Genomic DNA, 18706 nt, shown 5'->3' with positions numbered 1-18706 from the left:
GGAATTTGATGGAGTGGAGTGACCTGGAGAGGGAGGGGGAGTAACGGTGAGAGTTCAGAGAGCAGGGCCTCAGTGTCTGAAGGCTCTGCCATCAATGGTGGGATGAAGGAAGCAGCGAGGGACAAGACACCAGAGTCAGAAGATAGAATGATGAGGGTGGGAATGTGACCCTGCAGCAGGATGCAGAGGTAGGGAGGAGTGAGGCAATGGAGGGAACTAGAGGTCAGTGACCTCAGGGGTTGTGGGTCAGTGAGGTCAGGGCAACTGGTCAGTGACGTCAGGGATAGTGTGAGACAGGGTCCGAACCCAATGCTTTTGGGACAAGTTGGGGATTATGGAACGTGGATGACTCAAGTTGGGAGAGGTCATCGCAATAATCACAGGGGTAAGGGTTTCTGGTGAGGATTGGAGGGTCCAGTGGGAAGGAGGCCCATCTTTACTGGTCCCAATTGGTGGATCCAGTGAAAACAAGCCCATGTTTAATGGTCCCTACTGGAGGGTCCAGTGGGAAGGAGGTCCATGTTTCCTGGTCCCTATTGCAGGGTGGAGTGGGAAGGTGGCCCATGTTTACTGGTCCACATTGGAAGGTCCAGTGGGAAGGAGGCCCATGTTTACTGGTTCCTATCGGAAGGTCCTGTGGGAAGGAGGCCCATGTTTACTGGTTCCTATTGGAGGGTCCAGTGGGAAGGAGGCCCATGTTTACTGGTCCCTATTAGAGGGTCCAGTGGGAAGGAGGCCCATGTTTACTGGTTCCTATTGGAGGGTCCAGTGGGAAGGAGGCCCATGTTTACTGGTTCCTATTGGAGGGTCCAGTGGGAAGGAGGCCCATGTTTACTGGTCCCTATTAGAGGGTCCAGTGGGAAGGAGGCCCATGTTTACTGGTTCCTATTGGAGGGTCCAGTGGGAAGGAGGCCCATGTTTGTTGGTCCCAATTGGAGGATCCAGTGGGAAGGAGGCCCATGTTTACTGGTCCACATTGGAGGGTCAGTGGGAAGGAGGCCCATGTTTATTGGTCCCAATTGCAGGGTCCAGTGGGAAGGCGGCCCATGTTTACTGGTCCCTATTGGAGGGTCCAGTGTGAAGGAGACCATGTTTACTGGTCCTGATTGGAGTATCCAGTGGGAAGGAGGCCCATGTTATTGGTCCCTCTTGGAGGATCCAGTGGGAAGGAGGCCCATGTTATTGGTCCCTCTTGGAGGGTCCAATGGGAAGGAGGCCCATGTTTACTGGTCCCTATTGGAGGGACAATATGGGAAATATGGCTTTACTCCAGGAGAAGACGTGCTCCTGGGGTCAAGGGCAACATCCATTGGTGGAGCTGAGCAGAGGGAGAATTATCCTTCATTTCACTGTGATCATAGAAGAATAGAATTTACAGTGATGAAGGAGGCCATTCGGCCCTGCGAATCTGAACCGGCCCTTGAAATGAGCACCCGACCTAAGCCTATATCTCCAATGTACCCCATAACCCAATCTACGTTTTTCTTGGACACTAAGGGCAGTTTAGTATGGTCAATCCACTTAATCAGCACATCTTTGGACTGTGGGAGGAAACCGGAGCACCCGGAGGAAACCCACGCAGGCACGGAGACAGGCAAACTCCACACAGACAGTGACCCAAGCAGAGATCGATCCTGGGACTCTGGCGCTGTGAAGCAACTGTGCTAACTACTGTGCTACCGTGCCACCTGGGACAGCATGGAAAAGAGAGAGAGCGAAAGAGAGAGAGTGAGCAAAACGGAAGCATTTACATGTGATCGACCTGGGAGAGTGAGGGAAAGACCATAAGACCACAAGACCTAGGAGCAGAATTAGGTCACTCGGCCCATCGAGCCTGCTCCACCATTCAATCATGGCTGATATTTTCTCATCCCTATTCTCCTGCCTTCTCCCCATAACCCAAAGGGGGAACAAGGGGAAGACTATGACAGGGAGAGGGGGGACGCATTTAACCTCTGCACCAGCACTCAAAATGTTCCAATCTCCAGTTATAACACCTGTTATAGAGATCAGTTAGAGAATTACAGAACAATGGAGAGTGGGAGAGAGCGAGAGGCAGTGAGTGAGAGAGAGAGAGGGAGAGATTGCGAGAGAAGGGGAAAGAGAGAGAGAGGGAGAGAGAGCAAAGACAAAGGGACAGATACTGAGTAAGAGAAGGGGACGGAGGGAGGGACGGAGTGAGAGAGAAGAGGAAGTGAAGGTGCTGACGTGGTGTTTCTGCCTCATACCATTTACATACTGAGGAACGGGCAGTGAGACTCTCACAGGCTGCAGCTTTATAAAGCAGAGCCCAGTGAAGGGAGAGTTTATCAGTAACCAGGCACAGGGACAGGAGCAGACACCATGATTTCAGCCATCCAGCTGATCTGGCCTCTGGCATTCTGCATCGCAGGTACAAATCTCTCTCTTTCCACCTGGAATATTTTCCTGCTCTCCATTTCAATCCAATTCTACTGACTTGTGATTGAAGGGAAAATGCGGAAAGCAGAGGAACAGTCAGTGCGTCCAACAATATCTCATTGTATAGGCTCTTTCTGTGACAGTTTTTACTTCACTCTGTTTCTCTATTACTCCTCAGGTATCAGTGGAGACATCACCATGACCCAGTCTCCCCCGGTGTTGTCATTGAGCCTGGGCCAGACCGCAACCATCACCTGTACGGCCAGTCAATCTGCTAGCAGTTATGTTGCTTGGTATCAACAGCGAGAAGGTCAGAAACCGGCTCTGCTGATCTACGATGCAACAACTCGATTCACAGGAATATCCGACCGATTCACCGGCAGTGGATCTGGAACACGATTCACCCTGACAATCAGCAATGTGCAGAATGAGGATGTCGCTGACTATTACTGTCAGCAGTATAACAGCTGGCCCTACACAGTGATACAGAGCCTTACAAAAACCTCAATACACACAGCACCACCTCTGCTCCTCACACTTCCCAGTTTTATACAATATCTAATAAACACAAGCAAGGAAACTGAACAAATGATTCTCAGTGTCCACTACACAGTCCAGTCCCTGTGGTGTCCACAGCTCACTGAAGGCCTCAAGTTTCCATCTGACTCTCCATGTCCACGTATGAAGAGCAGCTGAAAGATTTATCATCCAAAATTAGAATTCTCAACTCTCCCAAAAAAACAGAGACATTGAGAGAAACAGAAAGTGAGAGTGAGAGAGAAAGACATGAGTGAGTGAGAGACAGAGAGAAACACAGATAGGGTGAGAGTGAGTGAGAGACAGAGAGAGGGTGAGAGTGAGTGAGTGAGAGACCGAGAGAGGGTGAGAGTGAGTGAGTGAGAGACAGAGAGAGACAGAGAGAGGGTGAGAGTGAGTGAGTGAGAGACAGAGACAGACAGAGAGAGGGTGAGAGTGAGTGAGTGAGAGACAGAGAGAGGGTGAGAGTGAGTGAGTGAGAGACAGAGAGAGGGTGAGAGTGAGTGAGTGAGAGACAGAGAAAGACAGAGAGAGGGTGAGAGTGAGTGAGTGAAGCAGAGACAGAGGTTTTTGTACAGCCCCTGTACTGGAAGCTGCCAGTGTGGCTCACGTTCGGTAAAGGAACCAAGCTCAGACTGAGTAAGTAAATTCCAATCCTCCGTTATTAACCCTTTCAATACTGAAACGTTCTCAAACACAAATGCTGAGTAGTTGAAGGTGTTAGTGGGGAGCTGCAGTGAATGAAATGGTTCATTGAAGAACACTGTGTAGAACAGGGTGCCCAGCTGTATTTCTTTAGTTCCATTCCCCCCTTTAAGCAGCAAGATATAAGTAAGCAGCTTTTACCCACCGTGTCGAGGAGATCTGGACGTTTGCAGACTGTGTTCACATTCCTGGACCACGGAGTGAAATCACTCACTAGACTCCTGTCAGTCTCCGTGTGACAGACACGGGCAGAGTTTGATGTGAGCTCTGGCTCCCTGTCACACTCTCTGATATAACTGATCACAGCAGCAGCAGCACAGTGAGACAGCGAGGTCCCACTTCCCCCAGCTTTAACTCTGCTCTCTCCACTCCCTGCATATCTCTTAGCAAAGTTCTGATGACAAACAGGTCCAGCAGGGCTCACAGTCCAGTGGCTTCAGTGTTCCAGGCTTTTGGGGAGACTCTCAGTTACTTTCTCTTTGGGTCGAGTTCAGTCCGATATTTATTCCTGATCCAATATTACTGAAAATCCCTGGAGATATTTTTATTGTTTGTTGTGATGTGTGATCTCTGACGGGACCAGCATTTATTGCCCATCCCTAATTGCCCTTGAACTGAGTGTCTTGCTCGGCCATTCCAGAGGACTTTTCAGAGTCATCACGTTACTGCAGATCTGGAGTCACTTGTCGGCCGGACAAGGTCAGGATGGCAGATTCCCACTTCAGATCCACACATCCCATAAACTAACTTGTAAAAATGGCCTGAACTCCACTTTCCTGCCGGTCCCCAGAACCCTTGACCCCCTCGTCAATCAAAAATCTGTCTAACTCTGCCTTTAATATATTCAATGTCCCAGCATGCACTGCTTTCTGGGAAAGAGATTTCCAAAAACTAACGACCCTCTGAGAGAAGAAATTCCTCCTCATCTCCGCCTTAAATGGAAATCCCTTATTTTTAAACTGTGTCCACTAATTCTAGATTTCCCTTTTCAGACTCTGTATCCTCCTCACAACTTGCTTTCCTACCTATCATTTTATCATCAGCACATTTAGCTACAATACTGTCATTTCCTTCATCCAGCTCATTGATATAGATTGTAGAGTTAAAACCCCAAACAACAGCCATCTTCCTTTGTGCTGGGTATGACCCGACCAGCGGAGAGTTTTCCCCCTGATTCCCACTGACTCCAGTTTTGTTTGGGCTCCATGATATTAAACTCAGTCAAATGCTGCCGCGATGTCAAGGGCAGTCACTCTGGCCTCACCTCTGGAATTCAGGGGCGGGATTCTCCGAGCCCCGCACCGGGCCGGAGAATCGCCGCAACCACGCCACGCCGCCCCGACGCCTGCACGCGATTCTCCAAGGAGCGGAGAATCGGCGCCATTCGCCCCGGCGCGTTTGTCGCGGCGCCGGTTGCGGGCCGCTATCCGCGGCCGGGCCGCCGATTCTCCGGCCTTGATGGGCCGAGCGGCCGCGCGGAAACGGGAGAGTCCCGCCGGCGCCGTCACACCTACTCGCAGCCGGTGGGAACTCTGCGCGTATGGTCGGGGGGGGGGCAGTGGGGGGTGGGGAGGGGAGGCACCTTCACTGCGGGGGGCCTCCGATGGGGTCTGGCCCATGATCGGGAAGGGAGCAGTGGAGAGGCGTGAACCTCTCCAGCGCCGTGCTGGCCCCCTGTGGGCCAGAATCGGTAGTGCCCTCGCCCGTTTTGCGCCGTCTTGGAACGCGACTGCGTTCCCCCAATCTTCAAGGCCCCCAAGCCTCCTTACAGCACCCCCTTCCTTTTAGGACCCCTACCCATCACCCACCCAACCTCCCGGATGCCCCTACTTACCTGCCTGTCACTCCACCACTCTGCAAACCCCCCCCTCCACCCTCATTTCATGGGTCTGCCCCACTTGTCCCCTGACCCTTGGCAGTGCCACCCTGGCACTGTCATCCTGGCACCCAAGCAGTGCTCCTGCTGGCTTGGCAGTGCTATTCTGGCACGTTGGCAGTGCCGGGGTGGCAGTGCCAAGGTGCCTGCATTCCAGAGGGACGGCCGGGGAGCCAACTTGCACTTACCCTGACCATCCTGGTGTCTCTGGTGGCCTGGGAGACCCCCCCCCCCCACCTCCCCCCGGTGTCGTTCTGCCTGGTCTACGTTTGGCGCCCGGCTGCAGCCTCCCGGGGGAAGCCAAGGAAATTACGGGAAGCTGGTGGATCCTGCGCAGGTAGGTCGTAGGTAGGTTTACGACCTACTTCCATGAGCGTCATTCGTTCCTGCCCGTTTGGGGCGGGGTTCCGACTCTGCCATCTCGCGGGGCGTCGGAGAATCCCAGGAGGCACGGAGCCTGTCGGAAAGCTCGCTACAGGCCTCTCCCGGCATTCTCCGGCTGTGTTGCGTCAAGCGAGAGCACAACGCGGCTGGAGATTAGCTCCCAATGACTAAGTGCTATTGAATAGCGGTGGGGTCTCACCGGCAGACCCGGCGGGAAGCTCCCTGAAGAACCCGCCACAAACAAATTTTTCCAGAGGATCGCACCCTTACTTTTTTTTTACCACTTTGAAGCTGAACTCAGATATCGGGCCACCATTTTGAAAGGGTGCCCCAATCTCTAAGTGAGCTTCCGGGTCCCCCAGATCCCCCACCCACTGGCAATGTCACACCCCACACTCATGGGCACTATCCCATACCCCCCAAGAGAGGACACCCCGCTATGGGGTTCCTTGGGGTCCCCTCTCTTCAAGCGCCACAAGTTCTCTTCCAGGAACCCCACCTACCATGCCCCAAGCTCCCAGAGGCCCTTGCTTACCTGCCCTGAGCACCCCTACCTTTCAAACCGCCCTCTCCTTTCTTTTTTAAAAATACATTTAGAGTATCCAATTCTTTTTGTTTCAATTAAGTGGCAGTTTAGCGTGACCAATTCACCTACCCTGCACATGAGACCCATGCAGACACGGGGAGAATGTGCAAACTCCACACGGACAGTGACCCGGGGCCAGGATCGAACCTGGGTCCTCAGTGCCGAAAGGTAGCAGTGCTAACCACTGTGCCACCATGCCGCCCTCTCCACTCTCCTTTCATGGGTATGGCCCCCTTGGGTCCTGACCCTTGGCAGTGCCACACTGGCACCCTTGCACTGGCACCCTGATAGTGCTCCTGCCAGCTTGGCAATGCCACCCAGGCACCTTGGCAGTGCTAGGGTGGCAGTGCCAAGGTGCCCACATTCCGGGGGGAGGGCCAAGGGACCATCCTGCACTGACCATGAACACCCAGGAATCTCCGATCGCCCGGATGACTCCCCGGGTGCCGTTCTGCCTGGTTCATGTTCTTGTGGACCAGCACAGATTGGCACCTGGCTGCAGGCTTCCTGGGCAGGCTGGAGCATCGAGAGAGACCGCAGTATTCTGGGTGGGTAGGCCTTAAGTAGGTTTACAAACTTAGTATCTGCGAATGTTGTTTGGTCCCTCCCCTTTTGGGCGGTGTTACGAATCTGGCATCTTGCGTGACTTGGGTGAATCCCGTGAGGCACAGAGGCAGCCGGGAACTCCGCGAGAGGGCTCCCCCGGGATTCTCCGGCCGTGTTGTGCCCTTGTTTGAGTGCAACGTGGAAAATGAATCACACCCAGAATTTATGTCGTCATGGGGAGCTGAACTCAGAGATCGGGCTGTCATTTTGAAAGGGTGCCCCAATCTCAAAGTGGGCTTGTGGGTCTCCCCCAGCCCCCACCCATGGGCAATGTCACCCACCACACAAATGGGCACGACCCACAACCCCTCAAGTGAAGACATCCCGCTATGGGGTCCCTGGCGGACCCCTCTTCAGGCCACCACAACCCCCTTACAGCACCCCCTCCCTCCAGGACACATACCCGTCACCCCCACAATGTCCCAGAGGCCCCTGCTTACCTGCCCTGTGCACCACCGCTCCACCCTGCTTTCATGGGCATGGCCCCCCTTGGGCCCTGATCTTGGCAGTGCCACTCTGACACCTGGACACATTTACACTGCCACCCTGGCACCCTGGCAGTGCTCCTGCCAGTTTGGCAGTGCCACCCAGGCACCGGGGCAGTGTCAGGGTTGCAGTGTCAAGGTTCCCACATTCCAGGGGAGGGGCCAAGGGACAACCCTGCACGATCCCTGACCAACCAGAGGTCTCCAAGGGCCCGGGTGGCCCGGGACTCTTTTAGGCAGAGTTCCGAATCCAATGCCGCGCAGGACTTGGCTTCACCCTGGATCTACCGACCGTGCTGTACTCTCACTCAAGCGCAATGCGGCCACTGAATTGCGCCCGTTACTTTGCTGATGATTGAGAATTTTAAAAACATTTTGAGTACCCAATTCATTTTTTCCAATTAAGGGACAATTTTAGCGTGGCCAATCCACCTACCCTGCACATGTTTGCGTTGTGGGGGCGAAACCGACGCAAACTCGGGGAGAATGTGCAAACTCCACACGGACAGTGACCCAGGGCCGAGATTGAGCCTGGGACCCCGGCGCCGTGAGGCAGCAGTGCTAACCATGCTACCTGATGTTTGAGAGTTGACTGATGAGGCAGTAAATGTCCGGATTGGATTTGTCCAGCTTCTTGTGGACGTGACATAGCTGTGTAATTTTCCACATTATTGAGTCAATGTCAGTTTCGAAGCTAAACTGGAACAGCTTGGCTAGGGGTGTGTTCTAGAACAGATGAACGCAAGAAATAGGAGCAGGAGTAAACCATTTGGCCCATCGAGCCTGCACCATTTAATATAATCAGAGGAACGTAGGAATTAGGAGCAGGAGTAGGTAATTCAACCCTTCGAGCCTGCTTCGCCAGTCAATCAGATCATGGCTGATCTCTTCCTGGTCTCAAATCCACCTCCCTACTGTTCCCCATATCCCTTTAACCCGGCTTTTATCAGAAATAATTCCTTCTTGAAACCATTTAATGAATCGGACCCCACCCCACTATGGGGCAGCGAGTTCCACAAATTCACCACCCTCTGCGAGAAATAGTTCCTCCTCTTCTCAGTTTTAAATCTACCTCCTCTCAACCTATGTGGCAAGAAACCAATTATCACCACTTAAGGCCAAATTCCAAACAATTAACAGGAGCCGCCACATATCCAACAGCTTCCTGTCATTCAGCACATGCACAGCCATGCCTCCCTATTCCTAAGTGCTGACTGAGAGATGGGGCTTCATCAGTGGGGTGGAACACAGGGGAGCAGGTGGCCACCTTCCCCATTCCATGGGACAGTGCCCTCTCCTCCCGCTCGGTGCCCATAGGACCCTGGGGTTCACCTCAGGATGGAGGGGCAGCTGGTTCGAGCCCCCATTACCCCTGCATCACCTGTCTCTGCCAGCCCTGGCAACTCCCTGATACCTGCACCAAGGTGTCAACGCCTCGGCGATGCCCCTCAGTGACCAGGCCATGGTCTGCAGAGTCTCGGCAATGCCCACCTGTGACTGGGATAAGGTCAGCAGAGCCTCAGCCATTCCCATCTGAGAGCAGGACATACCCCGCAGAACCTCATCAAGGTCAGCCTGGTACTGGGTGACATCCCCCAGAGAGTCTGACATTCTGTCAGGACCCTCAGTCATGGCCGTCACCGACTGTGCGACGCATGGGGCACCTTCACTAATGGTGCCGACGTCGAGCACCAGGCTCTCCACTGCGGTCGCCACGCTAGCAGTGTTGGCCTCGGTGCCACACATAGCCGGCGACATCTCCTGTGACCGTAGCCTCTGGGACTCCTCCAATTGGCTATGGATCTGCTGGAGTGACACTGACATCTCCCTCTGAACATCCCGGCCGCTCCCTAACGTCTATATCGGCTCCGGGTAAAACCTGTTCCAGAGGCTTAGCGTCAGGCTGGGACCTGGGATCCAGCAGCCCTCCGACTGCTGCCTCGCCTGGGGGTTCCTGCCTCCACCTGATGTGCATCAGCAGCTGTGTGATGCTCACCAGATTGTGCCCCAGAAGCCTGACCACTAACGTTTCCCACCGAGGTGCGAGTTTCTGTGCTGACGGCGGGTGGGGATGACAGCAGTTACGCCTCGATCGTGTCTTCCTTGGAGCTCCCCTCCGAGGTGGTCTCCTGGGAGACAGGAGAGTCGATGGGCCGGGATGAGCCGGCACCATCGGCTGAAGGACCTGAGGAAGAATGGACATGTGGTCAGTGGGGGGGGGGGGAAATTGGTCAGTGTGTATGACATTAACAACTCACATGTGACAGGTCCTCTGGGTGGGGCCCGGTGGATTCTCACCTCTGCGGCATACGCCAACCTCCGCATTGGTGACTGCTCTGTCCTCAGCCACACCAGTCACTTTCAGGGCCCACTCCTTGAAGGAGGTGAGGATTCTTATGTCCAGCCCTCCTCTGCCAGTCTGGGCCATCTCCCAGAGATTGTGGGAGAGCTTCTCCTGCCGAGACCCAGAGAGGGAGCTGTTTTACACATGCGTGGTTCACAATGTTGGGAAGGGTGTGTGAATCATTGAATCATAGAATATACAGTGTAGAAGGAGGCCATTCAGCCCATTGAGTCTGCACCGGCCCTTGGAAAGAGCACCCTACCTAAGCTCACACCTCCACCCTACCCCCCCCCAACCCAATAGCCTCACCTAACCTTTTTGGACACTGAGGGCAATTTATCATGGCCATTCCACCTAACCCGCACATCTTTGGACTGTGGGAGGAAATGGAGCACCCGGAGGAAACCCACGCACACACGGGGAGAACGTGCAGATTCCCCACAGACAGTGACCCAAGCCGGGAATCGAACCTGGGACACTGGAGCTGTGAATCAATTGCGCTAACCACTGTGCTACCTTGCCACCCCAAGGAAGGGATGTGGGTGGGGGGCATTGAAGGGAGGGGGGGGTGAAAGGAGGGTTGGGGGCCGCATGGAGGGTTGGGGGGGGTGGATTGTTGTGTGGGGGTAGAATGGTCTCGGGGGAGGGGGGGATGGGCGTTGGTGTCAACTCACCCATTTTGCCCGATGTAGTTTGTTGACCTTCTTCCGAAACAGGAGGCCAGTTCTCCTGGCCACACTCCCCGAGCTCAATGCTGCTGCCACCTCGTCCCAGGCGGCACTGGCTGTCTTGTGGCTCACCCTCCGGGATCCTCGGGGTAACAGGACATCCCTCCTGGCCTTCACGCCGAGGAGCCTCCCCAGGTCTGCATCCCCGAATCTTAGGGCCAGTCGTCGTGGTGCCAGGGTTCCGAGCTGGCTGAGGTTGGCTGCTGTTTAAGTGCTGCTCGGCCTTGTTAGTGGGGGGCTGGCAAGCACGGTGCCGGTAAATCAGCTGGAGAGCAGAAGCCCGTGGGGCCTCTTTAAGTGGACCAATTAACGTTGCTGGCCTCGCCGGGCCGAGCGCCGGGAAGCTCGCGGTAGTTCCCGCTCGCTACCACACTTAGAAATCTTTCCGGAGTATCGTGCCCAAACCTGTGAACTCTTATTCTAGATTCCTCCACAAGGGGGACCATTTGGCCGACATTTACTTTATCAATCCCTTTCAGTATTTTATATACCTCGATCAGATCCCCTCTCATCCTTCTAAACTCCAGCGAGTATAAACCCAAACTGTTTAATCTTTAACTCTTTCACCCTCGAAATTAATCTGGTGAACCTCGTCTGAACGGCTCCAATGCCACCACATCCTTCCTCCAATAAGGAGATCAAAACTGGACACACTGCTCCAGATGTGGTCTCACCAACACCCTAGACAATTGGTAGAAAACTTCTCTATTTTTAAACTCCAGTCCTTTTGCAATAAACACTAACATCCCATTTGCCTTTTTAATTCCATGCTGTACCTGCCCATCCACTTCCTGTGATTCATGAACAAAGATACTCAGATCCCTCTGCCCAGATACATTTTGAACCTGTTTTCCATTTAGATAAGAATTTGTCTTTCTATTTTTTCAGCCAAAATGGATAACCTCACCCTAATCTACATTAAACTCCATTGGCCACATTTTGGTCCAATCTCCTAGCCTACCTGTATCCCTCTGTAAAATCTTTATCTCCTCTTCATTGCCTGCTTTCCCACCTATTTTAGTATCATCCACATATTTTGCTGTGTTACACTCTGTCCCTGCTTGCAGGTCATTGATAGAAGTTGTGAACAGTTGAGGTTCGAGGACTGACCCCTGCGGCACTCCGCTAGTTACAGTTCACCAGCCAGAGAAGGACCCACTTATCCCGGCCCTCTGCTTTCTGCCAGTCAGCCAATCCTCAATAATCTAGTCGTCTACCCCCAATCTCCAGCGATCATGCCGGACCTTGGTTTTCAACTCCATTTTCCCGCCCACTCCCCGTACCTCTTAATTTTCCCGAAAGACCTAAAAAATCTGTCAATCCCAGTCTGGAATATATTCAACGATGGAGCATCCAGACCCTCTGGGTCGAGAATACCAAAGATTCACAACACTTTGAGTGAAGAGATTTCTCCCCATCTCAGTCCTAAACGATCAGCTCCTTATCCTGAGACGGCGACCCTGTGTTTCTGATTCCCTGACCAGGGGAGACAAACTCTCAGCGTCCACACAAGTCTGGAACACAAGTCTTCAGTGCTAGTGAAATTAAAAAATGAAATAAAAATCGCTTATTGTCACAAGTAGACTTCAAATGAAGTTACTGTGAAAAGCCCCTAGTCGCCACATTCCAGCACCTGTCCGGGGAAGCTGGTACGGGATGGGGGGGATGTGAGTGGGGGGATGATGTCAGGGCCCAGAGCTTTCGCAGTATCCAGGGCCGTCAGTGTTTCTTGATATCACGCGGAGTGAATCAAACTGGCTGAAGACTGACATCTGTGATGCTGGGATCTCAGGAGGAGGCCGGGATGGATCATCCACTCGACACTTTTCGTTGGGTTCCTCCATCATTGAGGATGGAGATATTTGTGGAGCCTCCTCCTCCAGTGAGTTGTTTAATTGTCCATCAGCATTCACGTCTGGATACGACAGGACTGCGGAGCTTAGATCTGATCCGTGGGTTGTGGGATCGTTTAGCTCTGTCTGGCACATGCTGCTTCTGCTGTTTGACACACAGTCCTGTGTTGTATCGTCACCAGGTTGACACCTCATTTTTCAGCCTGTCTGGTGCTGCTCCTGGCGTGTCCTCCTGCACTCTTCATTGAACTGAAACCAGCAGAAAATCCACACAGACCCATGTGTGTCTGATTTGTCTGTGTGTTTATTAGATGTGACTGAGCAGATAGCAGGAGTTTCAGCAACAACAAAGATGCTTCTCTGGTTCACCTCCCACTTTCCCCATTGTAGTACCCTCAATAATGACACAGGAGTGTGGAATGGTAAATGAAGGCTTTAATAAGCAGAGAACTAGCCAGTTACAGAGACGTGTGCTTACTGAGTGCCGCCTACAGGGCGTCACCTTATATACGGCTCCCTGGTGGGCGGAGCCAGAGGCGGAGTCCCCCAGGGTTTCAAACATCGTCTTAAAGGGGCATCACCTACATGGTGTTAAGAGTACAGTAACCATTCATCACACCCATCCACTTTAAAAATCCTTACGGGGAAAGGGCTCAGCTCCTGCCATCGACTGGTTAAATGTCCCCCCTCTAGACTCCAGGCCTCCCATAATCTGCTCTCCATCTCTCTCCTGAAGACACTCTCTCTGGCTGGGGAACAGTTCCACCCTCCCCAAGTGGCCTCATTCCTCCAAGTGTGAGGCAGGAGGATGAACATGGCAGCCTATTGGAGCATGAGGTGTCAGCCGTGCCTCAGTGGGGAGCACTCTCGCCTCTGAGTCGCAACGTTGTGGCTTCACCCTTGACCTCAGCCCAGTGCTGGGCAGCAAGGTTTGAAATGAAATCTAGAACCTTCTACACTGACAGCCAATCAGAATCCTTTGTGTAGTGTGTTTCTCCAAGTCTGCTCCAATGTTCTGGGATAAAGTTCTCCCAAGGTTTCCCCCAGACAGACTGATCAATAGTTCGAGCTTCCTGACCGGTTAACAGTCTCTTAAAGGGACACTGTGTCTTTAAATACTCTCACTATTAACCATTTCAGTGCTGAATTTGTCATAACCTTCTTTACAAATGTTTAAGTGCCATTCCAAAATGGTTCAACCAGCTCAACATCAAACCTTTACCTCCTGACACTGAATTATTTGAAATCCAACGGTCTGGATTCTCCGCGGGCGGGGTGCTCCGTTTTGCCGGCAGCCCGGGGGTTCCCGACGGTGTGGGGCTGCCCCACAATGGGAAACCCCATTGACCAGCTGGCGAAACAGATCATCCCGCCGGCGTGCTGAATCAGATATTAAGAATGTCCAAATTAATTAACAGCACGTCTTTCGTGACTTGTGGGAGGAAACGAGACCACCCGGAGGAAATTCTCGCAGACATGGGGAGAACGTGCAGACTCCGCACAGACAGTGACCGAAGCTGGGAATCGAACCTGGGACCTTGGAGCTGTGGAACAACAGTGCTAACCAGTGTGCCACTGTGCCGCCCCCAGGAGGGATTGTTCCCGACTGGTTAAAAAATAGTGGGCAGCACGGTGGCACAGTGGCTAGCACTGCTGCCTCACGGTGCCGAGGTCCCAGGTTCAATCCCAGTCCTGAGACACTGTCCGTGTGGAGCTTGCACATTCTCTCCCTGTGATTGCGTGGGTTTCGCCCCCACAACCGAAAGATGTGCAGGATCGGTGGATTGGCCACGCTAAATTGCCCCTTAATTGGAAAAAATAAATTGGGTATTCTAAATTTATTTTAAAACGTGGTCCCCGGAATGGATTGTCAGAATTCTGCATCATCTACACATTGACACTCATTTGATCCAAGTTAATATTCGGGAAGTTGAAATCCTTGAAAAAGGCAGCGATTAAAATTCCTTCTCTTCTCTTTCAGGCCGTGAGAATTCACAACCCACGCTGACCCTGCTTCCCCCCTCCCTGGAGGAGGTCAAGACCAAGGGCACTGCCACCCTGGTGTGCCTTGCCAATCACTTCTATCCTGATGAGGTGGTGGTGGAGTGGAAGAAGGACGGGGCAGTCATTGCGGACGGGGTTCAGACCAGCAACTACCTGCGAGCTTCGGACAACACCTACAGTGTCAGCAGCCTGCTGACCCTCTCTGGCTCTGCCTGGGAGTCCAACGCCCGCTTCTCCTGTGCCCTCACCCACGTGAGCCTCTCCTCTGCCCTCAGCAAGAGCATCAGGAGGTCAGAATGTGCGTAGAGTGTTAGAGACAGTCCACAGAGGAGACACAACTTTACATAGAACAGGGGTGAGCTGGGAGGACAATGGTCATTGTCAGCACTGAATTACAACTCTCTTCCTTCTCGGGACTGAGTCTGAGACACTTCTGAGGGTCAGAGGTTAAGACAGGATTTTGGGAATGTGTAGAGGGATCTTCGCTCCGTATCTAACCTCGTGCTGTACCTATCCTGGGAGTGTTTGATGGGACAGTGTAGAGGGATCTTTACTCGGTATCTAACCCCGTGCTGTACCTGTCCTGGGAATGTTTGATGGGACAGTGCAGACTCGTGATGCCAAGTAAAACCTCTCTAAGATGCTGAAGACTGTCAGCTGTACCAAAATAATGTGACCCTCTGAAGTCTCTGCTCCAGGAAACCAGACCTCCTTCCTGCTCACCCTGCAGTTACAGTTTAAGGTTTAATCGCTGTTTAAAGGGACATGATTCTCGTGTTATTGAGAAAATCTCCACAAGTGTTTTAATGAACCTTCATTCTCCCTGTAAATTTCTCCAGCTTCCTCTGGCTGGGCTGTTTATTCAAGTCTTTTTTCTGACAATGTAAATCTGTAAAAGGTAATAAACATTAAGAATATTCAGTATGTGTCTCGTGTGTGCTTTGGAAATGACCCTCCTCCCCATCAGCTGATTGGCTGCATTTCATGTAGTGATTGTCATGATTGGCTGGTTCGCCTGTCAATCAATGGCACATCAGCAGAAGATTGGATTCAAAGACAATTATCAATCATTTTTAAATAATCAGTTTTATCTGGAATCTCTGAGTTTACAAGATTCAAATCAGAAAAGAGACTGAAAGTTGCTGGGATTAAATCATCACAATCACAATTCTCCAACCCATATTCCCCCGTGACCTTACCATCTCACGTGGTCTCAGTACTCCCAGAGTTTCAATCACAGATAAGACCATCTCTGATCACTTCCTTGTATCACTCCCCACCCACATCCCCCTTCCACACCCCAACCCTACCCCCTTCTTTATCCATCCCTGGAAAAACCTATTCCCCAATTCACTTAAACGGTACTTTCAAAATCCCAACTCTCTGTCTCTGGCCCTCCAATCACCACAACATTTCTGCAGCGACTGATTTACTCAACCTCACCCTCACCTCCACCTTTGATATCCTCGTCCCAGTAAAACCATTCCTCTCTCTCACCCTGGCCATTCCCCTCTACGGCCTCATCTCCACTCACTTAATCCAAGTGACGCAGACTTGAAAGGATATGGGGGAGAACTGGTTTATCCATCCACTGCCAGATCCGGCTGGACCACTTCAAACACTCCCGGCTCCTACTCCCATCTGCTAAAACTGCTCACCATTCCAGGATCATCCTGGAATGTAAAGATAATCCCCGGCTTCTTTTCTCCATTGCAGACCATATTCTTAACCCCCTCTCCCCTGTCCCCTCCACCCTCACCTCCAACAACAAGTGGGAGGAGCTCATGGACGTCTTTGTCACTAAGATTGAGACGATCCAATCAGCTGCCCCTGCCACGTCCCTCCCTTCCACTAGCCCGTCTGGACAAACTTCCTCTAATTCTCCCCCCCTGCCCGGGCCCTGAACTCACATCTTTCTCTAGTTTCTCTCCTATCTCCCCTCATGCCCTCTCTGAGCTCATCTTATCCATGAGAGCAACCTCCTTCTCTCAGCTTATCAGCTGCAGAAATCTTCATCCATGTCTCCGTTACCTCTAGACGTGACTATTCCAATACACTCCTGGCTGCTCTCCCACATCCTACCCTCCGGAAACATGAGCTCATCCAAAACTCTGCTGTCCCAGCCTGAACTCACACCAAGTCCCGTTCCACTATCACCCCCTGTGCTCACTCACCCACATTGGCTCCTGGTCAAGCAATGTCTCGATTTGAAAATTCTCATCCTTGTTTTCCAATCCCTCCATGTCCTCGCCCTCCCTATCTCGGGAATCTCCTCCAGCCCCACAACCCTCCGAGATATCTGCGCTCCTCTAATTCTGGCCTCTTGTACATTCCTGATCATAATCACTCCCCCATTGGTGGCCGTGCCTTCAGCTGCCTGTGCCCCAAGCACTGGAATTCTCTCCCTAAACCTCTCCATCTCTCTACCTCAAATTCCTCCTTTCACACTCTCCTTATTGTCCATCTCTTTGTCCGATCTTTGTTTTGTCTGAGCGATTGGCCCAGACCCACTGATCTCTGGGTGGTCACACCCCTAACAACCTGTTCTTTTCTGTGATATGGCCGTTGTCATGAGATACACAGAACATCTAGTTGTTTAACTAGAATGATGATTTAGTGACAAACATATGGAAAGATAACTAACAGATAACTATACAGACAATAACTACTGTATGAATTCAATGAATTCTACTGGAACTACTCCAAGAGCGCAATTGTCCGGAAAAATGTCCAAGTGCTTAGCGAGCGGGAATTGCCACGTGTTCCCGCCGCTCGGCCCAGCGAGGCCGGCAACAATATTCAACGTTAATTGGCCCACTTAATGAGGCCTCACGGGTTGCCTTCCCCGAATGCCGGCTCGCCAGCTGATTGGCAAGGACCGCTCTCGCCAGCCCTCCGATAACAATGTCGAGCAGCACCTGCTCAACCAATCCCAGGCAGCTCACAATAATGGCACCGAGGAGACCGGCCCCAAGATTTGGAGACGCTGACCTGGGGAGGCTCCTGGACACGGTGGAGGCCAGGAGGGGTGTCCTGTTCCCAGAGGGTCCCGGAGGGTGAGCCACAAGACAGCCAGTGCTGTCTGGGAGTAGTCAGCTAGTCACAGTAGTGTGACCAGAAGGACTGGTCTCCGGTGTCGGAAGCAGGTCAACGACCTACACCGGCCAGCCAGAGTGAGTAGACACAAACCCCTCACTCCCTCTCCTGCCAAGGGAACATCCCCCAGGCGATCCCCAACCCTCCTTGACATCCACCCCCATAACAGTGGATCACATGTTTGGCTAACAATACCCTCTCTGTGTCCCCTCAGGAAAAGCTCTCCCATAATAAGCAGGAGAGGGCCCAGACTTGCGGTGAGAATCCTCACCTCCTTCGAGGAGCGGGCTCTGGAGGTTGTCATAATATACACCAGTATATCATGGTGCAGACACACACTGATGGACACACAGTGGGACCAATCAACATACACAACACTGCAGCCAATCACCAGTGAGAGCACACGCACTATAAAGACAGGGGACATCAGAGTTCCCGCTCTTGGGAGTAGCAGCCAACAAGGAGCACAGAGCTTGCAGCCTGCAACACAGACATTCACCTGAGTGCATCAACTGGTTAGGACTAGGCAAAGGTCTACAGTTAAAGCTGGTATCGTATTTACCCACTGTTCAAGTATGTTTAAATAGTTAACCTTATAATAAAATAGAGTTGCACTACTTCAAGTGTTGGTGACCTGTTTGTGATCCAGAACATCCAACACATCAGAGGTGACTAGTGTGGCCAAGTACAGGGCGGTCACCAACGCGGATACTGGCGGACGCCGCAGAGGTGAGGAACCACCAGGTTCCACCTGGAGGACAGCACGATAGCATAGTGGTTAGCACTGTTGCTTCACAGCATCAGGGTCACTGGTTCGATTCATGGCTTGGTTCGTTGTCTGTGCGGTGTGTGCATGTTCTCCCCGCGTCTGCGCGAGTTTCCTCTAATTATCCCCCTGGCCGAGCCCTGAATTCACATATTTCTCCAGTTTCTCTCTGTGGTAGTCTGTGTAGAGGTATTACGGTACCTGGTAATGCTGGAACACCATTGGTAGATATGGTATGCTTCCTATTGGTCAAGCTGTATGGTAGCTCCGCCCTGCTAGGTGGGGCATAAGACCCCGTGCCGCCCCAGCAGCCTTCATTCTGCACCTGAGCTGCTG

The 18706-nt window shown here is 52.4% G+C and overlaps 1 long non-coding RNA gene and 1 gene segment (V, D, J or C); one reads left to right on the top strand and one right to left on the bottom strand.

The window, feature by feature from the left end:
* LOC140426668 (uncharacterized) overlaps positions 1-4011 on the bottom strand; it is a 45093-nt gene extending 41082 nt beyond the window's left edge. The window contains exon 1 of the long non-coding RNA XR_011948258.1: positions 3788-4011. This is a non-coding gene — a long non-coding RNA (uncharacterized lncRNA). The remainder of the gene's footprint in view (positions 1-3787) is intronic.
* On the top strand, positions 2254-15429 carry LOC140426667 (Ig kappa chain V region Mem5-like). The segment is given in 4 exon segments: positions 2254-2392; positions 2579-2874; positions 3543-3576; positions 14486-15429. Coding segments are annotated over 4 exon segments (708 nt in total).
* Positions 15430-18706: the final 3277 nt, after the last annotated feature.

This window comes from Scyliorhinus torazame, chromosome 7 (genome assembly GCF_047496885.1).
Source record: "Scyliorhinus torazame isolate Kashiwa2021f chromosome 7, sScyTor2.1, whole genome shotgun sequence".
NCBI lineage: Eukaryota > Metazoa > Chordata > Chondrichthyes > Carcharhiniformes > Scyliorhinidae > Scyliorhinus > Scyliorhinus torazame.
Note: the sequence above shows the minus strand (reverse complement) of the source record. Positions and strands in the feature narration are given on the sequence as shown.